The following is a 26,820-nucleotide window of genomic DNA, read 5'->3' as shown; positions in this document are numbered from 1 at the left end:
CGACTCTACAAGCGGCGCTTATCGCGCAACAATATCGCAGACTAACAGTTTGCTCGCCGTTTACATTTTCGTTATCAAACGCGTACCTATATATCTTTGCTCAAGGCAAACCTTCTCCTGATTCGTGCGCGACCGAAAAAATCTCATAGGGAGGGCACAACAAAATCTGTAGAAATTTGTTCGATTTTTTTAATACACGCACGCGGATCTCGAACATTCAATCGGCTAAGAGAGAGAACTGTGCAACTGTGAAAAGCGGCTATGCGCGCCGTGTAGGATTCGCCTGGGGATAGGTCAATCAATGACCTATTTAAGGAGTCTTCAGACCGATCTCCCTCCACCGCGCTCTCGCTATCGGGGTTATTCGCAGTGATAAATACTGCTGCGAGATAGAGCGACGTTGCGTCCAGCAAATGGGGCGGAATTTAAGCGTACGCGAGGCGCGAAAATTGCTCTCGTAAATTCTTTTAAACGTCGCGACGACGGGAAAACAAAGCGATTAAATGAACCATCGAAGTGCTCCCACGTGTCGATTATTCCCGCTTTGGAAAATATATCCATCGATGGAGTCCCGAATCCAGAGTGTCCAGCAGACTCAATGAAAAAAGTTCCCTGACTTTTTCAGATTTTCCAAGACCAGAAGTTCATTTTCTCCCTGACCTTTTAGTATTATTATTTCTTCCAAATATATATAATTTGCATATATCCATATGATAAATCAATTAAATCATGAAATGCTTGAGATATTTTTGTCAACAATGAAAAATCGAAAGAAACATGTCACTATAAACTATTGAAATAATCACCTTTTTTATTATATCAAATTTTTTTTAGTTTTGTCTCTACCAAACACATTGAAATAAAATAACACGACGATGAAAATATAAATTAACGAACACGCTGTAGATGAATCGATTTTTAACAACACAGAGAATTAGCATGCTGGGAGTCAAGGAAAAGTTTATATTTATTTAATAAAAAATTTCAAATTATTGAGACAAATGTATAGAATAATGTGCAAAAATCCAGATAAGTAGTAAAATTTCCTGACTTTTCTCGGTTTTCCAGATTTCCCTGATCGCTAAATACCCTCTGGAATTCTTCGAAAGAAAAATCTCCGATTCAAGGAAAGTTTCTAAGGGAAGGATTTCTTAATTATTCCTATTTTTCTTACAGTTTCGCGTATGTGCAATTTTGTTCTATATAAAGATAACCGATAGCCTTTCCCCCTCGTCTTCGATATAGAATCATATACCCATAATCGCGAAATAACACAGTATTGATGTGTTAATTGTCAAGCTATTACAACGCGATTGATTTATTGATGTCGAATTAAATTCGTTGCAGCTACATCTCCCGTGCAAATACTCGTCCTAGAGCGAGCTCCCGATGCTATTGACAATTAGTTTTAACCGGTTAAAGCCGTGTATCGATATTGCCGTACCCTTATCTAATCTTATCTGACAATCCGCTGCATATTACACCAGCGACTTCGAAAAACCAACAAAATCCGATAGCTCTCTACTACGGCGAATGCTGACGCACGCGCAACCTTGTAGCCAGAGAGATGAAATAAATTCCTAATGAAGATCGACTGGAACAGTTCGCACCAGCTTACCACGACCATGAAAAGTGCGAACCTGTGTTTGTAAAATGTACACAAAGATACAGTGTCGATACTTTCCACAAAAGCTGGAAACTCGATATCCGAAATGTAATCGATTCTAATTCTGTTTTGGAGGAAAATATGATTTTCTCAGTCTGTACAAAGTGTACTGCGAACTAAAAGATATAAATATATTGTTAAAAATCATCGGGAATCATATTCCCCGTGACCCATTCTATTTAATCTCGTCAAAAATGCATTCTAATAGCCTTAAGAAATCTGAGAGATGGTCTAATTTCTTATTTTTTCTTCTAGTGTCTTTATCAAATTTAATTCGAAAACCTAATAGTTAGGTGTATTTTTATATATGTATACAAAGTGTTCCTAAAACTATGTCAGAGACTTTAAGGGTGTATAAAAAAAAAGTTCCTCTAGTTATGGATCCAAAAATACTTTTCCTCCAAGTTTACAGCTCCCTAAAGTTGGGGAAAAAATGCGAAAATTTTCATTTTTGGACCTTTTTTCCGAATTGACATCCGACATGGTTTTCGAACACGCAAAGGAGTTCTAAAAGGGTGATTATAAAATCGTCGAAAAACATCTGTCGCGTCTAGTCTCGAGAAATATGAAAAGGATATGGATTAGTGATAAGCGCGAGACACCAGTTGCGCGGTCGTGTGGTCTGGTCGAGATATCTGAGTGCAATTGGAACGAAACCTGGATAGGGTAGACCCTCGCCCTCCTCCTCCTCCTCCTCGTCGTCCTCGTCCTCGTCATCGTCCTCGTCGTTCTCGTCGTCCTCGTTCTCGGCATCCTCCTCTTCCTCCACGAGCGCTCGACGACGTCTGTCGGCGATTTCGCGAGCGTCGTCCTCGTCCTCGTCGTCCTCGAGGTCGCTGAGCTCCGCCACGTCGCTGTCGGAGCCCTGTTCGACTCCGACTCCCGTCCTCGACGCGGATCGGTATCGGTATCCCTGAGGATAGTGCAGCGACATCCTCGGAGTCGTCCTGTTTCCTCGTCCTCAACGACGCTGCGGCCTCCTTGGCGCCTGGAGCTGCGTGAGGCGACGATTCGGAGAGTCCTCGCAGGGAGAGATTCTCATCGCCCGAGGTTGCTCCGGTGCGACTTCCTGCACGGATTGTTCCAGGACTAACCGCGCGAACAGGTCGATCTCGACAGCGTCATCCCTCCTATATCGGCGAGCCTCTTCCTCCGGGATTCTCTTCCTCAATCCTGACTGCTCTCACCACGCGTTGGTCCACACTGTCGAGGCAGCGAGCGATCGCCCGCCGATCGCATATCTCACATCAGGGATGCGCCTGCTCCGCTGTTTCTCTCACCTGCGCTTCTCTCTCTCTCTCTCTCTCTCTCTCTCTCTCACCTGGGGACGTAACGCGAGCGCGCAGTAACCTTGCCCCGGATGGACGCGCGCAAATCTCACCACGAGGTCAGATATCCTCGCGACGCGAGGTTTCCGCTCCAGAAAGAGAGGACACGTGAAACGCGCACGTTGACCACCACCTGGGTACGTCTTCGAGTTCTCTCCGGGTCCTATCGACCCCGATGTCGGTCGCGCGGATACTGAACGTGGTGGTAGCCGCGCGAATCACGGCCGTGTGTGTATTCGGGGACGACGACGGTGCCCGACGCAGCGTCGACCGGTGACTGAAAAAAAAACGTCGAACATCCTCGGCGCCGACGGTGAAGTACCCGGACGCATGCGCGACCCCGGTGCGTGCGTGTCCCTCATCCGTCTCGCGATATACTTCCAACGTCCTCCTTCCTCCCGGAGAAAATCCGGAGAGAGATCTCCACCTCTCCCTCGCGTTCCCAGCATCATCTCCGCGTCTCTTCCTCTACGTGCTTCTCCCGGTCGCTCGACCGAGGTTCCTTCGCGACGAGCAAGACGGAGGAAGAAACTCGGAGGGATGGAGAGGCAAAGTCCTTGAGAGTCCTCGCTTTCACTTTCGGTGCCGACCAAGTCGCACTTGTGCTTCTCTTCCGTGCCATTATATTTGCCGGGAGAGTACCACCGATGCATTTATTACATCGAGACTTGGACGGCTAATTGATGAGGAGGTCTCGCATATATACGATGCACGCCGACGATTTCTCCCGCGCAGAGGGTGCGAAAAGCATAGGGGGTGGAAAGCAAGTTCAGCGAAAGAGAAGTTCCTTCCTTCGGGCTGCGCCGAATAATGGAGAGGAGAGCGAGGGAAGGGGAAAACATCGATAATACTTGTGGGTGTAGTTGATGGATGATTGTTCGACGACGGCATAGTCGAGGGGTTGAACTTTCTTCGATAAAGGCGATAAAAAGCCGTGACGATTTCATTTCTGCAGCGTTCAATTTTATGCTTCGAGATAACGACGATCTCGATTCTCGAAGACATCTCTCGATCCGCGCTTGAAGGAAATTTTATTCAAAATGCGTCGCACAAACAGAAATGATGAAAATGATTCATTCTAAATTAAACATGCAGCTTAAACGATATTGCTGTATGCAAAAGTTATTAATAATTGATGGCAATCATCGTTAATTATATGTGATATGAGGGCAATCTTTTCATTGAAAAAAACCGATTGATATGTCATTATATTCTTTCACACGTAGCATTTTGATATGAATTTTTTAAGTTATTCTATTTTAAGATCTTTCAAAAAAATATATGTATACATGTATAAATACTACGAGTTTTGAAAGAAGTAAAAGAAGTTTTATATCAATTCAAGTGTGTACATATATATATATATATAGTATATATATTTCTTTCGAAACTTGTAGCTTTCATACTTATATATAAATGCTAGTTTTGAAAGAAATAAAAAGAACTTTATATCAATTTATTGCGTACACTGAAAAAAATTATTAAATTAATAAATATTTATTTCAATACTGCCTAATAAATCATTTATTTGAAACAAATAAATATTTATCTGTTTTGAAAAGGATTTTCTTATATATATATAAATAATCAAAATCAAATAAATATTTTTCACAACAAATTATTCGTTTCAAATTAATTAATTTATTAGACAGTATTATTGAAATAAATATTGATTTGAATTAAATACATTTTTTTCAGTGTACTTATTGAAAAATCTCTTTATATAAATATTAATATATAAAAATTAATATATAAAATCGCGCGACAAAAAATATAGATAGCAATTTTGGATCTTCTACGCCTGTTATTTTCTAACGAAACTTTTGATGATACGATGACGGGGTTAAAACTGAAACATCATAACGCTCAACGAAACTAACTTACTATGCGCTTCGTCTATTTTTGTTCGGCAATCGGAGGAAACGGTGAAGGCGCAAACCGCGTGTATATCGCACTGTTACGTAAATATTCGAACGTGAAAACGACAAATTAGCCAGGACGATAATCAATCGATACTGGATATGCGATTAAAGTCGGCGTTGCGTCCGGAAACGATCAAATTCGTCGGAGATTACAAACGCACCGTCGTCGACCTTAATCGACTCCACGCGCGCGGCCGAAAATAGAAATCGACTGCGCGTGTTCGGTCGTTTCAAGTGGCTGACATAATCTGCGGCATTTGATGTTTCGCGAAACACGCTTCTCGGGAATCTTGATAATAGCGGGAGAAAGAGAGACAGAAAGAGTGAGACAAAAAAAGAGACGCACCTGATATTCTTTTCTTTTTTGTACATTTGCAGGTTTATTCAGAATAAAGATAAACGGTTACGATGCGACGTACAGCACAAATGGCCGGATTATCGCGCAGAGTCGTTGTATATCGCATCGTATACATCCCTACTGGATACATCTCTTTATTTGGCTGCGACACGTTATCGATCCGCCCGCGCTTATACCGCGGACGCTACGACGACTCTCGCTACGCCAGTCTCTCTGCGGGCTAATGTTGCATTATTTAATACGGTAAATCCTTTTTACGAGAGACGAGCGCGCAAATGGTGCGCGGGGATATATATATCGACGAAATATTTCGGTGAAATATTTCGGCGAAATCCTTCTCCCTTCCGCCATTTCATTCACGCATGAATAATCAATCATGACGAGCGACCTCACAAGTTGGAAAACTCAGCATCGTCCAGATGAGAAGCGAGCTCGCTGGGATTTGTGATGGGTACAGAACACGCATTATGTCGACACACCAAAGTCATCGCCCGACCCTTCTGCGGTTTCAGTTTACTAACGACCTCGTTTTTACGTAACAGCACGTTATCTTGTTGCTCCGGGTCGGCTAACAGAAGCACCCTACCTGGTATCAGCCGCTCGCGGATAACATTCAGCATCTCGATTGTATCCTCGGCGTTCTGTTTCCCCGCGATATAAATCTGGAAAGACAAAATTCGCGCAAACGGTAGAGAAAAAAGAGCAAGATACGTACCTGCGTTCCATTATGATAATCCAGCAACGCCAATGTCAGTTGCGGAAATATAATCGGCATCTCCGTGAGTCCTTTACCAAATGCGGATAGAAGCTTCGCTGCTTTATCCTTTAGCTCGCTACGATCTAAGTAAGCTGCCAACCGCAATAAATTGGAGCATGCGATAGAATTACTGGATGGTTCCGCGCCATCGTGAGCTGCAATCAAATTCATAATACTTTAGATATTTTAAGATAGCTTTTTAGTATTTCGACAGTATCGCGACTAACAAAAATCAGTCTCAAATTTCAATAACATCGTATTCACTTTTTGCTAATTCGGGAACGCTGTATAAGATGTTAGTTCTTACTTTAAAAATATAAATTTGATTTTTATATCTTTCATATTTGGACTTTAATTTTCTTTATTTTCGAACATATAAAGTTGAGATTTGAAAACACGATATAACGACTCTAATTGTAATAAGACATTCAGTAAACGTTATAAATATTTGAATATGATGATCTTTACGGAATGCGGCTTTGCGCTCGATTTCGTTTACTCAACGTAACTGCGCATTAAAGAGTACCTTGCCGTTTAATGGCCAAACTAAAATTACCACAAAAACATGCCGTACCGTCTTTCATCCGTAGAATCATCTGAGAATTCTCAACCGTGGAGAAGTAACCGCCGTCCCGCGAATCCCAGAACAATCGGTCCTGAATATCTTGCAACTCCTCGGCAAACTCTATCCAATGCGGGTCGAAATTAGCCTCGTACAGATCGAGTAATCCCTTCACGACGAATGCGTAATCGTCATGGAAGCCGTGAATCGGGACGCTCCTATAAATCATATCTTGTAGATCTCGCAATGTATGACACCGACACCGAAATAAGACGTCTGTACTCACATTTGCATAATTCTGTCGTCCTCCCCGCGATAACAACTGCGAAGTAGCACGCCTTTATTTTTATCAAACAAATATCGCTCCACAAACTTGGCACCGTCCGTCGCTAATTCGACGTACTTGTCATTTCTCACAGCTGCTCCAGCACGCGCAAAGCCACTTATCATAAGACCTGCAAATAGATTGTTAGACTTTGTTCGAAGACATACATCACAAAATAGCGAAATGTCATTCATCATCGACGTCGATTGATCACGATTCCTTACCATTCCACGCTGTGACAATCTTGTCGTCCAAATGAGGCCGCGGCCTTTTCGATCTTTCTTCAAACAAGATCCGACAGGCCTCCTTAATATAATTTTTGGTATTCTCTACACTAATGCCAAAATGTTCCGCGGTTTGTTCTACGCCTTCGTACGCGATAAATACATTTTTGCCAGTGAGTTCGCCATGAGGATCCTAAACCGCCCAACACAAACGTTCACACTTATTTCATAAGTATCTCTCATTTTACAACTTCAATTCTAACGTACTTGAGCCTTTCGCACGTTTCCCTCCTTCTTCACATTGAAATGATGGCAGACGAGATCAGAAAATCGAACGTTGTCGTTATCAGATACTTTTTTATCCAAAAGAGTTTTAATTTCCTTATAAGTCCAAACATAAAATGCGCCTTCCTTTTTCGCTGAAGCCTGCGGCTCTGGAAATGAATCGGCGTCCTCTGCACTGTAAAAGCCACCTTCCTAAAAAGAATACACGATATAAATATATTTATTATAACTATTTCTCAAGTCCTTGTTGTTATCGCATTTTTGGAAAAAAAACAAGCGAAAAAACAATATAAATAATACCTTGTGCCGCAGATCCCGTGCAACATACGTTGCAATATCGTCTACAATGTCAGAATAAAATGACTCCTTCGTGACAACGTAAGCATCGGCGTAGACTTGTATTATTTGAGCTTGATCATAGAGCATTTTCTCGAAATGAGGAACATGCCATTCGGCGTCCACAGAATATCTGGAGAATCCCTGAATGCGAAAAAATTATTCAAATAACTTGATTCACGTGTAATAATCGCGAAAGAGAGAGTAAAGAAATAGTCTTACTTGTCCCACGTGATCGTGAATTCCACCGTAAGCCATTTTCGTCAGGGTATGCAGACACATTTCCAAACACTGCTTACGCAACTCGGCGGAGGTGGTTAAAGCATATATACTGAAAAGAAAATTGAAATTAACAGGTTCGGGAAATTTCGGCGCGTTCATCATGGATCTGCTGCCAAACCCGCCAAATTCCGGCTCGTATCCGTTCCCCAAAAGATGAGTGCACAATAAAGCACATTCGGCTGTGGGAAACCCATCCTCTTTCTGCAAAATTACGAAAATTAAATAAATGAGAAAATCAGAATAAAAGCACAACCAAAAAATTAAATAATTCGAATCAGATAAAAAAAGAATGGAGAAATAATCTTTTAAATTTTTTAAATCTCACTCACCTTTAAGCCTTGTCTGCACTCGACCATATCCTTTAGGCGTTCTACTATATTAGCAGCGGATTTGATTATATTGCTCTTTTGCTGCGCCCACTATAATAGAGAAATCATTTAATCATAAGCCTAATTTCACAACAAGAATAAGATTTAATTTAGAGTACAAATATTTATGTATATAAAGTGTAAATATTATATTTTGCATACCTCTTTCGCAACTCCCAATAAGAGCGATCTAAATCCTATAAGGCCATATTTGTCATTTGGCGGAAAATACGTTCCACCCGTCACCGGCGTCAAATCCGGCGATAGAAAAACACTCATTGGCCAACCACCATGGCCCGACTTTGCCTGTTGAATACAAATATATTTCTGTTAGTATATTCAGTACATTTCACATAATTTTCATATATGTTTAATAAATTCAATAATCAATATCAATATCAACAAGCTAATATTCTCGTTATATAAAACAGATATGTATATTTTGCTATCTATTTTGTTATTTTGTATATGCGAAAGATAATAATCAACAAAATTTATTAGTTATTTCGATAACACGTGCCTGAACAAACGTCATATATATTCTGTCGATGTCGGGCCTCTCCTCCCTATCCACTTTAATATTAATAAAGTTCTCGTTCATGATTTGCGCGATGTCTTCGTTTTCAAACGATTCCTTCTCCATCACGTGACACCAATGACACGTGGAATAACCAACTGATAAGAAAATCATCTTGTCCTCCTTCTTCGCTCTTTCTATAGCTTCATCGCCCCAAGGATACCATTCCACAGGATTGGTCGCGTGTTGTAATAGATACGGCGACTTTTCTAAACTCAAACGATTTAGTTTTTTTGTGCCAGTATGACTGATGTTTTTAGCGCTACTCTTGGATGTCGATGCCATTCTGATGGATGACAGGAAAAGCGATGAATTGCAACTTGATCTGTTTTAAACATATATATTAATATAAAACTTCAAACTTTATAATAATAAATCTAAACTTTTAGAAGATCTGAACTAATTTAAGCCTTATAGAAAGAAAATAGCCTTTTATTTCTTATCTAATTCGAAATAATTTATTTAATAAAAATCTTGATCTAATTAGCTTTAAAGTATATGAAACATTTAATAAAGAAAGAGAGTATAAATATCACGTATATTTAAATTATCAAGAAACATTCTTTCTTAAATTTATTTCTAAAAATAGCGTATATTTCTAAAAATTAATTTAATTTAATGCAAATAAGATGTATTAAAATTAAATTATTAATTAATTAAAAGATATCATATATGTGATCTCTTTGAGAGATAAGATTTTTCTATATTGCATATACATATAATAATTGTAATAAATAGTTAAATATATATTGTGTACTCGATACCTGTTAATGTGTTGTCCCACGATAGGAAGAAGAGTACTTTCGATCAGATAAAAACCCGTACGACATCCGTACTGCACCGCACTGCACCGTTTCTTAGATATCTCGGACACGTAGCGAATTCTTGATAAGAGATTGCATCTTCCCGAAGTCATAACACGAATGGCATGGAAAGTATACACTGCAAAGATCGATATTATTGATAATTATATTATATGTAAAAATAATTATTACAATTTAATTAATTAAATAAAATAATTGTTAATGAGCTTTAAATTATTATATTGTGCATATAATGAATAATACTTCTTTCAATAAAAATATTATAAAAACAAACTAATTATTTTTATAGATTAGCTCAATAAATGTTCAAATATGAAAGTTTAAGTTTGATTTATTTATAACATTAATTGTGTAAATGTTATTAACTGCTTTTATAAAAGCAATATATTTTTAATGAAAAGACTATAAAGAAAATCTTAATTCTATAAAAGTTACATACTTTCAGAAAATATTTTTTTATAAATTAAGTCAATATTCTTTTCAAATAAAATATTTTTATTTATATATAGAGGAAATATGTAAAAGTAGCTCAAGTTTAATTAATCTTAAATTTTAATTAATCTTAAACTCTGATTAAGATAAATTTAAGATTTTTTTTCTTCTAAAATCGTTCTTTTTAATATCTCATTAAAACAATGTGGTTTAAATAAATTATATTATAAGCATGTATATTCAACGATTTCAATAAAAATTAATTTTAATTATATTTGTGTTCATATAAATAACAAAAAGTATATATTAAAGCGAAAGCAGATACATCGCGCGCGAAAAATTAAATATTTTAAAAATATGAAATATATTATAATACAAACATTGGCAAATCAAAATGCGTTTTAATATAGACTTGAAATCTATTATCACAAAATTAAGATTTCGAATGGGACACCCGGTACATGCAAATTAAAAAAGAAAAATGGCGGATCTACATTCTACGCAGCGATTCTCGCGCCATGAATCGGCGATATTCTCGGACATAATCGACCATCGCAAAAATCGCTCGAAAATCGTCTAATCAGATCTAAAAAGCGTTAAACTAATCAGCCGTGCGAGATTAGATAAAATGTAATTGACCGATAAAAGACGACATATATGTATGTATATACATACAGAATTCGCTGCGTCCGGTCTGGCAGAGATCCGTGCGTGCATTCCTCGAATTTTTTTACTGACAATGAATTTACTGCCAGATGGCGTGTAAAATTAATTCTGGCGCGCTTTTACGATATACGATATATGCATTGAAGAGCTTTTACAATGCGCGCGAAATCACCTAAGAAATAACGGAGGAAACGCACTGCGAATTGTCATTAAATAGTGATAGATATATGAAAACTTTTATTTAAATTAAAACTTAGATTTAAATTAACATGAAACATCTCCTTTTCTCATCATTAGATAATAATAAATCTGACACAATGCAAATGAGAAGTCATATATATATATGCAGATGTTAATCGCAAAGTTTGTCAAACAGTCGTTTTATATTTTAATATCATAATATTATTTCGATCGGACAGAAATGTATATATATATAAAAATCAGCCATTTATTTAATTACTTATATAAAACGTAAACTATATGACAAAGAGTCATTTATTTTCACACTAGATGGTTCACAAACCAAGTGTATTATTTCGATATTACAACTAAATGTTGAATGTATAAAGATCTCTAACATGAAATCAATGTTGGAGCGAAATTTGTTGTGCTGAAAACGCTACGATTTTCGAATCTTTGGATCTCAATAATCAATGTTTCCAGGAACAACTTATTCTTCGCTCCAAAATTATGTGATCGATTATATTTAGAATATATATCATTCCCGAAACCGAACGAAAAATAAATATAAGAGAGCGGGAAAAAAAGATTATATATCTAACCTGGAACAATAGAGACGTCTTATGGTCGGAAATATCCGCATCTTAGAATGACAGCTACGTCTCGCGATCAACAGATCAATAAGCACCAAAGGATTTAAAAGACTAGCCACGTGCGTCCGCAGCTGTCATGCACTATTTACGTTTCCAGATGATCCGCAAAAAGAGGCTCGTCGTTGTGCGTGCTCCGAAAACATCGAATGACTCTGTGAACTGTGAATCAATATATAATATAGATATACATATAAACAAACCTACGTGACCTACACGAAGTTATGCGCGCTCCGAAAGACACTTTCCCGCGTCTCTCTCATATAGGCGGATTTTCAAAATTCCGAAGAAAGAAAATTAATTTAAAAAAAATTAAATCTATTCTCTCCTACGAAATATATGAAAATTTTATATGCAATTTTTTTGTATATATAAATCTTTTTCTTCCATTACTGGCTTCCAAAACATATGTTAAATGTGTAGAAAATTATTTTTTGACAGTGTGGTAGCCCTGAATTAGGAATTTTTGCTTTCGTCACACAAGATTCCTAAAGTCAATTCAGCGTTGCGAGGTTAGTCCATATCTGTCAAACCATCATTTTCGACAAATTTCAAATAATGCGATAATATTGTGAAAATATATTCCTTCTCACGTGATTTTTAGATTAGCGATTTATTAAAAGGAAACTCGAAAGACGCGCATCGCGACTGACAATGGCAGCCATACACCGGGAGGCGATACAAAAACAAATTCAACAGGACTGGGCTAATCGCGAATACATAGAAGTTATCACTGGCAGTATTAAAAAAATTACGGACTTCCTCAACTCTTTCGGTAATTTGTCAAATTCTAAATTTTTATTCTTGCTAGTAAACTGATATATATATATATATATATATATATATATATATTTAACATTCAGGTATATTATTTTTCAATACTCTCTTATATATACTATATATATTCAATCTTCTTTCTTTTAGATATGTCTTGTCGCTCAAGGATAGCAGTCCTCAATGAAAAGCTCACGACCCTTGAACGAAGAATCGAATATCTAGAAGCATGCGTAAGTGATCCTTCATGTTAACATTTAATTTATAGGTAGACAGTATTACACTGTGCAAAATATTTTTCTTTCAATTTTTTAATTGAATCTTTAAGTGGCACCTACTAATATAACATTTTTTGTTTGCTATGTTAATAATTGTATTTATTTGACAGGTCACAAAGGGTGAAACATTGACATGATTTCTCTATGTATAATGCACGGATATATCCTTTTACAACCCTTTATATTTACTGTACTATCTAAATAAATACAAGATGAAAATAAAAGATAGATCTTTTGTATCGTTTTATATCATCAATAATATAGTATAACATACCTCCATTTTAATTTTATGCATCAACACTAATTATTTTCTTTATGTATATAAAAGATCATCACTCCCAGGGCCTACGTCCTCTAACATCCTTGACGATGGTAAAATCAAGTGGGATAGTAGTGTGTTGACTGAATATATCGTCCATTGGGAAAAGTTTCTCGCCAATGAAATCACTATGCTTCTTAGCGATGGCACATGCAATTAATGCGACAGTGAAATTATGACTGAGTATAGGCTTTTTCTGCCAATGATAGAAGACTCCACCTGTAGCTAACGCTGCAACAGAAACAACAAAACTTGATAATTAGTGTTCCTGAAATAACTCGCATTTGATATTTATACATTACATACAAGCTAGAACATAGTTGGCGTAGCCATCTTTTCCTCTAATTTTTGTCACTGCATATGCCACAGAAGCAAAAGTAGCGCACATGCCAGTAATCGGCAGCACCCAATAAGACATAGTATTTAATGCTTGCCAGAAGGTGTACGACTGAGATACTATTATACAATCGTATCCACCGACAAGGACGCTAGTGTAAAGTCCATATTTACTCAGCCCGATTATCTTCTCAAAGGGCTCCTGACCTTCAGGCGCATTGCTGTATTTCCACTTATCTAGGTATTGAATTAACATGGTTGTGGCTAAAACACAGTAATATCATAAATGAATATTGTATAACAAAAGATATCTGTAAATGTTTATATCTCTTCCACACCCTATTATATTTTGGTATTCAATAACAGATTAAGTAACAATTTGTCAATCTTCGGTCAATCAATAGTTATACATATATCTATAACATATCTCTGTATTAACTGATAATGACGAATTCTAACTCTATGCAAAATTAAACATAGATATAAAAATTACATTGTTTTGATATTACAATAGATTATTTAGTAACAATTTGTCAATCTTATAGAGTTATACATATATCTATAACATATTTCTGTATTAACCGATAGTGACAAATTCTAACTCTATGCAAAATTAAAAATAGATACAAAAATATTACATTGTTTTGATAACAATAATTACGTACATACTGTGAATAATTTAGATCTCGTCGATTTAATTCGCCATAAGCGAACAGCGACAGGTCAGATAAGTCTCAGGTTATGTCACCCTGCAAGTGAAAAAAGAAATCCAATGCAATCCAGTATACAATAAACGAATATTTTTCTCGCAAGATTCACGTACGGAAAATTATTGTAAATTGTTCACTATATTACGTAATGTCGACTATTCATTCAAGTTCTCTCCGCGAACAAATCGACCGATATAAAGAGTGCATTCGAAAATTCATTCACGGGAATGAAACAGCATTTGATCGACCAATGAGAATACAGGAAATGCAGACTTCTTCGTTCTGATTGGTCGAGCAAATTTAAATTACCTGAAAGGTAGATTTCCGAACGCAGTCTTACGTCCTTGGCTTTCTCTTTAAAATGACAAGTTCTCGTTCTCAATAAACGTAGGAAAGAAAATAATAATTAATATTGAAATTTTCAATTAATTTTTGGAGTTGTGTAATATTCAAAGCTTTATATTGCGCTATATTTATTATATAATTATATTTTATCTTTTGCGTGTTGCCAACTGTGAAACTTCAGTTGTGATCGGGGAGGAGGGTGAGTCAGTGTCAAAAGGACAGATTTTTCGAGGATTTCGTATATTATAATCGCTAAATTATTGCAGTTCCAATTAATCGCAAAATGTTGCATGTAATTGCGAGACGAATGCCTTTACAGGTGTGTACGCAGAATTAATTGTATGTATTATATGTACACAATTAATAATAATAATAATACAAAATACAAATTACAAATAATAATAATAATAATAATACACACAATATGAATAATACAATAGTTAATATAATTAATTGTGTCCCAGCAAACACCGATATATAATTGTTACTTTGTTATAATAAAACGGAATATAACAGGTAATATAACGTGTACGTTACATGTAACATCCATGTTAGTTGTAATTTCCCACTCATAGATGTAACATTTTAATATAACATATATTACATTGTAGTTATATTGTAATTATATACCAAATAGCACATTGATGTATTGATAAGTCAGTGCTATCTTGGGATATAATGACAATATAACTACAATGTAATATATGTAATATTAAAAATGTTACATCTATGAGTGGGAAATTACAACTAACATATACATTACATGTAACATGCTTAATAACATTTATATACTGTGTTTGCTGGGGTAATTATATGTACACAATACCAAAATAATTGAGTCGCATTTTGTTAGAATTGTTTAGTTAATTCCAAAAGCAATAATCTCTCTGCTTGAATTGAACCTTTGACATTCAATTATTACTTTCAGGCAATAACAATTGTTCCTTTACGAACGTTGAGTGCAGAAGCTTCGAATATTAATCAATCTGTTGTGAATACTAATGTGCCAGGCCTCAGTGAAAATGTCGTCAAAGTACCCAACGCACGTAAGATCAAATATTATCAATCTTATAAATGTTTGCTACGATATATTGAAAAATTCTAGTTTTTAAAGTTAAATTTATCTATTAGCTGTAGGACCTGGAGCATCCAAAGATAAGGAGTACAAGAATCCTGAATATTTCTGCTACACAACAGATTCATTTGGAGAAGCTGAAGTAGAATTAGCAAAATACAGATTACCAGTACCATCTAATAAGAAACCGTTCAATAGGTAGATAAATTAAAAATAAAAGTCTTACATGTAGCGAGAAATAATAATTATAAAATAAATAAAATAACAAATTTAATCAAATAAGATGTAATATAAAAAGAGGTAATAATGAGAAAAAGCTTATGCAAAATTACTATGTACTGTCAAAAAAAGAGTAGATTATATTATTCATCTATGTACATAGAATTTCCATATTTCTTTTTTTAGAAAAAGAATTGTACATCTTGTTTAAACAATTACTAAGAGTATATAATGGGCATACAATTTTTTGTTTATCATTCTTTAATTTTTTAAATTCAATTTTTTAATTTTGTTATTTTAATATTAAATAAACTTGCAAATAAATTCCAGTATTTATTCACAAGGAGAGCAAATGCTTAATTGTTGAAGAAAAAATAGCGGAAAGGGTATGCAAAACTTTAAACTGAAATCGTTTATTTTTAAATTTGCAATTTCTCACGTGAACTTTAAATCACGAGCATTGTGAAGTCAGTCGCGGTTGAGAAGCGCTGACTTGTTTACGTAAGATTACGAACTCATCCGAAGCATTGAATCGGACGAAGGCCGAAGTCTCCCGGTCCCTCCTTATCGGAAATCACACAGCTGATGACTGTTTCATGTAGAAACGTACCATCCATGTGTGATTTCTTTGGTCCATGGTATAAACGCGCAATGCGTATACCGACCGACACCGGTGTCACGTAGCGACATAGTGATCGTCAACAGACGTCATCAAGTCGGAATTCACTCGCGCGAGAATCGACGTGACATATTTATATTCATCCGGGAAGATCGAAGTTCGAGACGGCGGTAATCTTTCAATCATTGGCGCCGATTATCGCCGGGATCTACCTCCCGATCTCTTTTTTTCTACCCTTCGTGTTAACAAACACGTAAGCAAGTGCGCACAGTGTTTGCGTTCGTGCCCGCGTTTTTATCTCTCTCTCTCTCTCTCCACGGATCGGAGATCTCGGGCGTGTGCGTTCATTCTTTTCGTTCCCTCGAGCGAGGATACAACGGTGCGAGTGCGTGCTCCAACATATGCTCAGACATGTCGTTCGTAGCGCGGAATCGTCTCTTATCGGCGCTCGGCGTCGCGCAACGTCTCGTCGTTCCTGTCAAACACGCGCACGTCGCGCGCCCTGCATACTCATCCGTTTGTTACAGGAATGCAGCCTATCGCAGGTGAGATTCCGCACGTAGATATATCTCTTTCGAATTTACCTGCGCCGTTTTCTCTGAGGAAAGAAAGTTGAGCAAATAGAAAAATATTTGCATACCGTATATAATATACAAATTAATTGTACATGTATATATATATATATATGATATAATATTAATTTACATGTTATATAAAAATTCTATATTAACCATATTAATTAATGTGTGAGACTCATCGTCCAATAATTATTGTTGCAAATAAGACTCGTCAAATAATTATTTTGCAAATTATCTTTCATTTATGTACTCATGCATAATTATATGAATAATTATAGATAAAACAGACATATTTATCGCTTTGCAACACAAATTATTTGACGAGTCTCACATAGTTAGAATTTTTGTAAACTATATATATATATATATTTTCCCTATCATAATGTTATTATAACAATTAATAATTAATTTGCACGTAATTCTATGGAGAAATGAAAAATGATAAATAATATATATATATATTTTGTAAAACACATCGATTATCAAGAAGATGACAGATGGCACAATCGCAAAGTATTTTTTTCATAAATAGATAATAAAACATAAAAGGTCACCCAAAAATAAAACAATAATAACTAAAAAAGAGGTCGACTAAACTGGCAATAATATTTATTACATTGTTTAATATAAGTACGAAGTTGGATTGTACTTATATTAAACAGTGTAATAAATACTTGCCAGTTTGGTCGACCCCTTTTTTTTAGTTATTATGGTTTAATTTTTTTCTTTTATTTTTCTTACTTTTAATTTATATTTCAAAAGTACATTGCTTGTATGAAAGCAACGTTATATAAACATATGTGAAAATCACGCTGAGAGCGTTTTTAATGGACAGCTATAAGCTCTGTTGATTTTTTACGATACGTATCTTGATCATATGATCGTCAATATAGATATGCACAATGATTAACGGGAAGCGTTCTTTATTAGAATGATTTACTAAAGGTCACTCGAGAAAATATACTTATTCCACAAGGAATTCCATTGGAATTCAAGTCCAAATTTATTTCTATATGTTGCGTATATAAAATATTCTTCATAAAATCAAACTAAAAATCTCTTAATTTTTAAGATATATGATATAAATAAATATACGTGACACATTCTTTGCTAATTGTATAAATGCCTAAATTAATTTAAATATATATATATTTCTATTACAATTGATTAATTAAACTTTCTTGTCTATCAATATAGCACGATCGATAAAAATTAATTAGCTTGTAAACTGTTGATCCAGCTATTTTCCAAAATATGAAATTTTTAAATTTTATTCGAATAAAGTCTGTAATTTTGTAAATATAAAGTATATTTTGTTTAAAATATTTTGCGGCATGTTATATATAATTATATAAGAAAATGTAAAAGCATAATTTTATTAACAAAGAAACTTAAATACGTAGAAAATTTTAGAGTACCTACAATATCAAAAATTCTATATAATTAAATTTTCGACATAATTTTAGTAAACTCTTTTTATATCATTGAAATTATATTTTAATAATCGATCCGATCTCTAGAATAACCAGACATTTTCAATCGAGTGCATTTATGTTTAAATTAAATATTTGTACATTATTGATAGTTGGTTAAATAATTCAAAAGAGATATTATACTGAATGCACAACTTATATTTATATAATCGTAAAATATGTGCTTTATCAAAAAATGTCTATAGTAATATGCTAAATAGAAAAAGTGCGCTAAGTCACATTAAGAAACTTAATAGTTATTAATAATAATTTTACATTAAAACATAATACATATATATACATAATACATATATATGCTTGCGTGCAAATAAATATACACAAATATACATATTCACTTTTCCATGGACGCACATAAACACTTACGATAAAACTTAATAGTTGTGGCTCGTGCCAAGGATAATGATAATGCATATTTTTTTAAATACCTGACTCTTATCTTACACGATATTCTCTATGAGATAATTTGTCAAAATCGACAATATTCGGCACATTGAAATATACTTTATTGTTAGATCGAGGATAAGGCCTGTTTATTTTTCTCGACGTATTCTCCTTTATATTCGCTCGCTCGTGTCAGACGCGACATATATAATCCTTTTTTAGATTATTATGCACGATTATGTTATCAGATAGAATATTTTAACTGCCGATAAGTAACCTTTAACATTCCATGTGATACATTTTGATTAGCATATCCTTTCTATCCTTTTGCTACATAGTGAGCAAACAAAGATTCTGGCACTGTTGAAATTTAACAAGATCCATAAAAATTTTTGTTTCGAGATTATTAAAAATGGTATTAAATAATGAATAAATTTTTTTTTATTGATAAAGACTTATTACAGAAATTTTATAGAATATTCAAATGTATATATGTATAGTGTACATATCAGAAATTTTGCGCTTACTTATATAATCAACATTATTTTAATATAACATTGAAATTATTTTTTAATTAAAATATAGAAGCATATATATCATTTCTAAGATTTTTATGATTTAATATTTTTATTTCTTCTCATTATAGCTATATTGAATTTATTAAAAACGTACCGTACATATATTTTCTATAAATAAGTTTCAAATGATATAAAGAAAGAAGAATAATAAGAAGAAGAAAGAATCTCGGATATTAAGTATATTAATTGGAGGATAATTTTCTAGAATATATTTGAATGAAAAAAATTATTAATCATGCAAATTCAATAAAGATTTTACTTACCTATAGAATTTACATATAAATCAAAATTTTTAAGAAAAATGTCACATTTTTTGTGAAAAATTTAAATTTTTTGTATATTTGATAATTATTAATATATATACGATGCTTATTCGATCTTGCATTAAAATTGCAAGTGCAAAACTACAGGTAGAATTATAAATAAAACTAGATTGTTTATGCACACGAGTTTGATAATTAATTAATACTTACGCATGCAGATCGCGCTTATCAATTGATAAAATATGATATCTTCAAATACTAAAAGTCATTTTATTTTATTTCTGACAAACTTTTGCAATTATTGGGAAATTATAAATATTTCATTTTCCAATATAACATCGTCGAATGTGTATTCGTAAAAATAAAATTTACTAAAATTTTCATAAATAGGAAAATGAGGATATTTTCAGAAAAACTCGTTATTAAGATAGATTTCATTGTGTGTCTTCAATGAAAGATTTTAATCAATCTTTCGTATACCTGATGCTAATCTTTCATCTACATTTATCGCTTCGATCATGATATTAATAAACTCCTGTTTACTCATATCAGGAGCACAATGTATCCGCGTTTGCGTGGCACGGTTGATCGCAATCTTTATGGTCTCTTGAGTTTTTATTTCCTCTTCCGGTTGTTCATCTTGACTCTGCTCGAGAAACTCGCCAGAGTTACTGCATCACATGTTCAAAGCTAAACAAATCGCTCTATCGAATGTAAATAACAAACTGCGTAGAATACAAAAAAACTTACACAAATACAAATTAAATTACAAAAACAATTTAATTGTTTTCATTTAGACTGCTCTGAATAACACACATACCCATATACAATTTTAATTAATCGATATACATAATTTTTAAATAAATTCGCTTTTCATGATAAAATATTATAACAAGCTTAATCAATATTAATAAATTGCATAATTATCGAAATATTTGAATTATTTTCAAAAACACGGTTTAAATAATATATATATGTATAATGTAATCTATTATAATTAATATAAATTAATATACTAATATTGAGACAATCTTGAAGAGATTATACTCAATGGCAAAGTTAATATATTATGCAATTTTATATATGAATTATATATACAAAAAAAAATATATATATATATATATGTATATACCTCTTTGACATTTGCATTAATATGTAGTTGAATTTTCTATTATGTTTGAAATGCAAGGTTAAAATGACAATGAGTATACATGACATTTACGTGACAATCGCACGAATTCAATGTGTAAATGCAAGTACGCAGTTTATCATACAAAATACATACATGTGTATTTTGTTATTCTAATGAGCGAGTATAGGTATATATACCAAAGCACACAGAACGATATTTTCAGTTTCGAGTCCTCTTGAGTTACGTTAAAACCCAAATTCAAGAAGAAAATACAAAACGTAAAAGTTATCAAATATAAATCCTATAAACAAAAGTTTTCGTTTCATGATTTTTTATTAAATAATTCTCTTTTTCGCGTATAATTTATCGTAACATTTTATTTATTATACAGTATGTTAGAAAAAAGGATAAAATATTTTAAGGGGATTTAGTATGCCTAAAAACAAGTCGAAAAGTCTTAATAAACATGAGTCCGCAAATAAATTGTTTTCGAGATATTTTTAATTTAATTATATATATATATATTATTTTATATAAAAAAATTAAAAAAATTAATTAAAAAGGTCTCAAAAACGGTTTATTTGCGGACTCATGTTTATTAAGATTTTTCGACTGATTTTTAGGCATACTAAATCCCCTTAAAATATTTTACCCTTTTTTTAACACCCTATAGAAACGATATCATCGTTGTCTGTTATTTATTCCAATTACTATATTGAAGATTTGTAAAACTTTTTTTAGAACGCTGGAAAATAAAATCCTAATGGCTAAGTACGCGACAACCACATCATTAACAAACAAGGATGAAATCCGCGAATTAATGGCTCTATGGCCTGACGTGGTTCGCGATATCACGGAATCCAAGATCTCAGAAATTCCAGAAATTTCCAAATGGATTGCAAAAGTAAGTGAGTATAATATAATGTGTACATACAAGATAATAAAATTTAAAAATAAAAATTATAAACGAGAGACTTATTTATTCCAGCGATAAAGTTTATTAAAATGAGTTGTTATGAAAATATATAAGAATTTGAAAAGGAGAAACGTAATAAACAGTGTTGTGCTTAGATGATTTTAAAATTAACTAGATAAAGATGAGATAAAAATATGTAAATTTATCTTATTGTTAGATAAGATAAAGATGATTTTGTTTTAAATATATCTAGATAAAAGATAAAATTATATGGCGATTTATCTAGATAATTTTCTCGATAATAATAATATTTACTCTATTTATTTTAAGACTTTTTATGTAAACACAATTATAAAAAAATATAAATTATAAAAAATATATAAAAATATATGTATATTCATATTTTTATTTATAAATTTTTATCGTTTACTACTTAAGTTCTACTATCTAAGTATTTTTATGTGCTATGTTTCTAAACCAAAATTATCTGAAAAGTATTCTAAATAATATAGTAAAAACAATACTTTTTTTATCTAAGATGCAGATATAGATAATACATATTTTTATTATCTATATAAAGATAAGATGACGTCCAAGTTTCCACTAGATGATTATCTATATAATTTTATTTAGATAACAGCAAACACTGGTAATAAATATACGAAATTAGTATAAAATTGAATATAAAAAATAAAAACCCGTACTATTTTACGAAAATAGTCTTTGCCTAAAAAACTATATATGTATATAGTTAAGACAGAGACATTGAAGCAACAAGTCATAAATTTGAATGAATGCGTGCAGATTACATTTCTATTATTCTTCAGGTATTGCAGTACAATGTTCCAGGAGGGAAAAAAACTCGCGGTATGGCATTAATTTATGCGTATAAATTATTGGCCCCCAGCGATCAACTTACGGAAGAAAACATCCGCCTAGCACGAATTTTAGCCTGGTGTTTGGAATTGGTGCGTAAATTTGTTCTCATTTATTATGATGCATCTTTCATATAAAAGAATTTAAATTAATTGAAGAATAAGATATGAAAACGCTTTTGACATGGAAGATTAAAAATATCAATTATCAATCATAATTTATATTTTCTTTGAAAAATATATATATATTTTTTTTATTCAGTCTATAATTGATAACATTTATATTATCATTTTTTATTCAAAATTTTAATTAATTTCTATATATATAATCTGAAATAAAAATGTAAATTATATGTGTATCACGTGATATTATATTAAATATTTACAACAGGTGGCATCTTTTATTCTCGTGTACGACGATATCCAGGACAGATCATTAATTCGTCGAAATCAACCATGTTGGTATCTACATAATGATATAGGTTTAGCGGCCATTAATGATGGTCTATTGATGGAATGTGTTGCGAATTCACTAATTAAGAAACATTTCAAAGGAAAAGAATATTATATGGATATAGTAGAAACATTCCAAGAAGTAAGTGAAGATATGTCTCTTTTGATTATATTGTAACATGAAAATACTATATCTTTTTATATGTAAAAATATATTTTTCAGATTATATTGATGACAGCAATGGGCCAAGCTTTAGATATGTTCTCCACCAATTTTGGAAAAAAGCCGAATCTAGATCTATATACAATGGATCGATACAATAACATTGTCAAGTACAAATGTTCGTATTATACCTATATTTTGCCAGTAACTTTAGCAATGCATTTAGTAAGTGTACTTCAGTGTCTTTATATATAAATAGATACTGCCTTGTGGTTTTTAAGAATAATAATACTAAAAGTACTGTGCGATACGTTATATAGGCTGGCGTAAGAGATCCGGAAAAGTTGAGGCAAACGAAAACGATTTTACTTGAAATGGGACATTTCTATCAAGTACAAGATGATTATCTAGGGTGCTATGCGAAGTCTGAAGTCGTAGGCAAAACTAGTACTGACATACAAGAAGGGAAATGTACATGGCTGATTGTTATGGCACTTCAACGTGCTACATCAGAGCAACGTAAAATTTTAGAAGTGAGTATTATTTCTTAAACAAATTGCTTTGTGTGTGTGTGTATGCTGTTGCATTAATTATTTTTTCTCATTGTTATTACATAGGAATGTTATGGATTATCAGATCCAGAGAAAGTACAACGTGTAGTGCAAATTTACAATGATCTGGGTTTGCCAAATACATATTCCATGTACGAAGAAGAGACATATAATCTGTTAGTCACTCATATACAGCAAATGTCACGTGGTCTACCACATGATCTTTTCCTGATATTATTGAATAGGATGTATCGTAGACAGCACTGAAAGTGTCACTTGTGCATTAAAGAAACAGATTAACGTGTATTCAGAATATAGAATTAAAATCAATGAACAAGATGTGTTCTGACATTGTCTGAGAATATCTATTTTTATCTCTATTTTATATTTTACATGTCTAAATATTATTTTTAATAAGTGAAAAATATTAAAAATTTTGTATAAAAACTTTATAACTTTATAAAAAAATGCACAAGGAAATATTTCACTCTACGGTTAAAATGGCAATAAAAGATTTTTATAAAAATTTAACATTATTTCTTAATGGTTTCCTTCTACTGCATAAATAGCTTTACATTTAGAAATTGTATTAAAATAATTTTTTCTAAATGTAAAGCTTTTCTAAAAAAAAATCTTAGATGCAGTTATATTTTTAAAAAATTTCTGACTCTTATCTTACACGATATCCCCTATGAGATAATTTGTCAAAATCGACAATATTCGGCACATTGAAATATGCTTTGTTAGATAGATAATGTCTATTTATTCTTCTCGACGTATTTTCCTTTCTATTCGCTCGTTCGTTTCAGATGCAACATATATAATTCTTTTTTAGATTATTATGCACGATTATGTTATCAGACAGAATATTTTAACTGCCGATAAGTAATCTTTAACATATTCCATGTGATACATTTTGATTAACCTTTCCTTCCTATCCGTTTGCCACATAGTGAGCAAACAAAAATTCTGTTGAAATTAAGCAAGATCCATAAATATTTTTGTTTCGAGATTATTAAAAATGATATTGAACAATGAATAAATTCTTTTCTTATTGATAGACTTATTATAAAAATTTTATAGAATATTCATAAATGTATATAGTGTATATTATCAGAAATTTAGCGCTTACTTACAGTCAACATTATTTTAACATAAATATAGTTTTTTTATTTCATTGAAATTATTTTTTAATTAAAATATAGAAGCATATATATAATTTCTAAGATTTTTATGATTTTTATTTCATTATAGCAGCTGTTTTGAATTTATTAGAAACGTACGATACTTAATTCCTATAAATAAGTTTTAAATTCTCTCTGAAAAGATATAAAGAATGAAGCTAATCTCGGATATCAAGTATATTAGTTAAAGGATTAATTTTCTAAAATATATTTGAATGAAAAAATGATTAATCTTGTAAATTCAATAAAGATTTTACTTACTCATAGAATTTACGTATAAATTAAAATTTTTAGGAATAATGTTAATTCATGACATATATATACATACATATATTATTCGTGACAAGGAATTACAGGTCCTGCTCGATTTCTGCCGCCAATATCTGCTATCAGATTGTATTATTTGACCGATCAGCTCGGTTTCTGCCGCCAATTTTCCATTAACTATATTGTGCAGATCTGCTCGGTTTTTACCGCTAATTTGATGTCAGATTTGCTTACTACTTATGCTAGCAGAATGTCATCAATTGCGGACACAGTGGACAGGAATCTGCTTTAAAAATCATGATTGGATTTGCTGTCATATTGCCGACATTTTACTAACATTTTGCTATCTGGGTTAATACATATACTTATTCGATGCTATTTTCAATTTTGCATTAAAATGGCAAATGCAAATAAAAATAGATTGTTTATGCAAACGAGTTTGATAATTATAATTAATACTTACGCACGCAGATAGCGCTTATCAACTGATAAAATATTATATCTTCAAATACATTAAGGTCACTTCATTTTATTTTTGACAGATTTTTGCATTATTGGGAAATTATAAATATTTCATTTTCTAACAATATAACATCGTCGAATGTGTGTTTGCAAAAATTTACTAAGATTTTCATAAATAGGAAAATGAGGATATTTTTAGTAAAACTCACTATTAAGATAGATTTCATTGTGTGTCTCCAGTAAAAGATTTCAATCAATCTTTCGTATACCTGATGATCTTATTTCATCTGTATTTATCGCTTCGATCATGATATACTAATAAACTCCTGTTTACTCATGCATATCAGAAGCACAATGTATTCACGTTTGCGTGGCGCGGTCGATCACAATCTTTATGGTCTCTTGAGTTTTTATTTCCTCTTCCGGTTGTTCATCTTGGATCTGCCCGAAAAACTCGCCAGAGTTATTGTATCACATGTTTAAAGCTAAACGAATCACTATATCTAATGTAATTAAATAACAAACTTACGTAGAATACCAAAAAAACGTACACAATATACAAATTAAATTATTAATATCTGTATGTTAAATAGTTGCCGATAAATTGATACAAACAATTTAATTTTGTTTTTTATTTAAACTACTCTAATCAACACGCATTCTAGTGAGAAATGATTCGACGAATTTGACATCGATATTCGACAACGAATCGACGTCGATTCAATCATCATTTCTCACTGGGACACATATATATACAATTTTAATTTAATTTATATACATGATTTTTAAATAAATTCGCTTTTCATGATAAAATATTATAACAAGCTTAATCAATATTAATAAATTGCATAATTATTGAAATATTTGAATTCTTATTCTTAAAAGCACGGTTTAAATAATGTATATATGTCTAACGTAATGTATTATATATATCTATATATTAATATTAATATATTGACTCATAACGAGATTATATTCAATGGAAAAGTTAATATATTTACATTTTGCAATTTTATATATATATATATATATATATATATATATATATATATTTATATATATATATATATATATGTACCAAAGCACACAGAACGTTATTTTCAGTTT

The 26,820-nt window shown here is 32.6% G+C and overlaps 6 protein-coding genes and 2 long non-coding RNA genes across 14 annotated transcripts in view; 3 read left to right on the top strand and 5 right to left on the bottom strand.

Annotated features, from left to right (window-relative positions):
• Ca-alpha1T (Ca[2+]-channel protein alpha[[1]] subunit T) overlaps nt 1-4,279 on the bottom strand; it is a 28,026-nt gene extending 23,747 nt beyond the window's left edge. The window contains exon 1 of the mRNA XM_085481258.1: nt 2,246-4,279. Coding sequence (XP_085337384.1) covers nt 2,246-2,600 — 355 coding nt within the window. The 5' untranslated portion in view covers nt 2,601-4,279. The remainder of the gene's footprint in view (nt 1-2,245) is intronic.
• Nucleotides 4,280-5,392: 1,113 nt separating this feature from the next.
• LOC114944316 (spermatogenesis-associated protein 20) lies at nt 5,393-11,910 on the bottom strand. The gene is made up of 13 exons (XM_085481253.1): nt 11,835-11,910; nt 9,755-9,932; nt 8,928-9,315; nt 8,576-8,713; nt 8,375-8,464; nt 7,986-8,246; nt 7,728-7,907; nt 7,410-7,619; nt 7,143-7,335; nt 6,880-7,048; nt 6,606-6,811; nt 5,990-6,186; nt 5,393-5,936 (listed from the first exon to the last, which is right to left on the bottom strand). Exons 2-13 carry the CDS (start codon nt 9,904-9,906, stop codon nt 5,664-5,666), a joined length of 2,457 nt encoding a protein of 818 aa, XP_085337379.1. The 5' UTR covers nt 9,907-9,932; nt 11,835-11,910; the 3' UTR covers nt 5,393-5,663.
• A 262-nt stretch (nt 11,911-12,172) lies between these two features.
• HSPC300 (hematopoietic stem/progenitor cell protein 300) lies at nt 12,173-13,022 on the top strand. The gene is made up of 4 exons (XM_029320208.1): nt 12,173-12,254; nt 12,347-12,517; nt 12,667-12,749; nt 12,905-13,022. The coding sequence occupies exons 2-4, from the start codon at nt 12,397-12,399 to the stop codon at nt 12,929-12,931; spliced, it is 231 nt and encodes a 76-aa protein (XP_029176041.1). The 5' UTR covers nt 12,173-12,254; nt 12,347-12,396; the 3' UTR covers nt 12,932-13,022.
• LOC114944318 (uncharacterized) lies at nt 12,519-14,397 on the bottom strand. 4 transcript variants are annotated; one of them, XM_029320205.2, is made up of 5 exons: nt 14,273-14,397; nt 14,115-14,198; nt 13,420-13,713; nt 13,069-13,344; nt 12,519-12,991 (listed from the first exon to the last, which is right to left on the bottom strand). In XM_029320205.2, exons 3-4 carry the CDS (start codon nt 13,703-13,705, stop codon nt 13,127-13,129), a joined length of 504 nt encoding a protein of 167 aa, XP_029176038.1. In that variant the 5' UTR covers nt 13,706-13,713; nt 14,115-14,198; nt 14,273-14,397; the 3' UTR covers nt 12,519-12,991; nt 13,069-13,126. The 4 variants fall into 4 exon arrangements, with proteins under 4 accessions (XP_029176038.1, XP_029176037.1, XP_029176040.1 ...); XM_029320204.2 differs by having other exon boundaries at nt 12,519-12,737; XM_029320207.2 differs by having other exon boundaries at nt 12,519-12,737; nt 14,119-14,198.
• Nucleotides 14,398-14,496: 99 nt separating this feature from the next.
• On the top strand, nt 14,497-15,861 carry NdufV3 (NADH:ubiquinone oxidoreductase subunit V3). The gene is made up of 3 exons (XM_085481252.1): nt 14,497-14,823; nt 15,433-15,550; nt 15,636-15,861. Exons 1-3 carry the CDS (start codon nt 14,788-14,790, stop codon nt 15,779-15,781), a joined length of 300 nt encoding a protein of 99 aa, XP_085337378.1. The 5' UTR covers nt 14,497-14,787; the 3' UTR covers nt 15,782-15,861.
• A 581-nt stretch (nt 15,862-16,442) lies between these two features.
• On the bottom strand, nt 16,443-19,109 carry LOC146723769 (uncharacterized). Its single transcript, XR_014924414.1, has 2 exons — nt 18,914-19,109; nt 16,443-17,015 (listed from the first exon to the last, which is right to left on the bottom strand). It is a non-coding gene; the product is annotated as an uncharacterized LOC146723769 (long non-coding RNA).
• On the top strand, nt 16,466-24,326 carry LOC114944317 (farnesyl pyrophosphate synthase-like). 2 transcript variants are annotated; one of them, XM_029320202.2, is made up of 7 exons: nt 16,466-16,962; nt 21,584-21,746; nt 22,586-22,726; nt 23,025-23,228; nt 23,310-23,474; nt 23,570-23,782; nt 23,867-24,326. In XM_029320202.2, exons 1-7 carry the CDS (start codon nt 16,829-16,831, stop codon nt 24,065-24,067), a joined length of 1,221 nt encoding a protein of 406 aa, XP_029176035.2. In that variant the 5' UTR covers nt 16,466-16,828; the 3' UTR covers nt 24,068-24,326. The 2 variants fall into 2 exon arrangements, with proteins under 2 accessions (XP_029176035.2, XP_085337377.1); XM_085481251.1 differs by lacking the exon at nt 16,466-16,962 and adding an exon at nt 21,038-21,120.
• On the bottom strand, nt 19,805-26,445 carry LOC114944320 (uncharacterized). 3 transcript variants are annotated; one of them, XR_003822159.2, is made up of 4 exons: nt 26,243-26,445; nt 25,923-26,154; nt 25,313-25,534; nt 19,805-20,400 (listed from the first exon to the last, which is right to left on the bottom strand). It is a non-coding gene; the product is annotated as an uncharacterized LOC114944320 (long non-coding RNA). The 3 variants fall into 3 exon arrangements; XR_003822158.2 differs by lacking the exon at nt 19,805-20,400 and adding an exon at nt 23,373-25,119; XR_003822157.2 differs by lacking the exon at nt 19,805-20,400 and having other exon boundaries at nt 25,302-25,534.
• Nucleotides 26,446-26,820: the final 375 nt, after the last annotated feature.

This window comes from Nylanderia fulva, unplaced genomic scaffold, assembly GCF_048542155.1.
Source record: "Nylanderia fulva isolate GAGA-0341 unplaced genomic scaffold, ASM4854215v1 Scaffold17, whole genome shotgun sequence".
NCBI lineage: Eukaryota > Metazoa > Arthropoda > Insecta > Hymenoptera > Formicidae > Nylanderia > Nylanderia fulva.
This window is presented reverse-complemented; position numbering and strand designations above follow the sequence as displayed.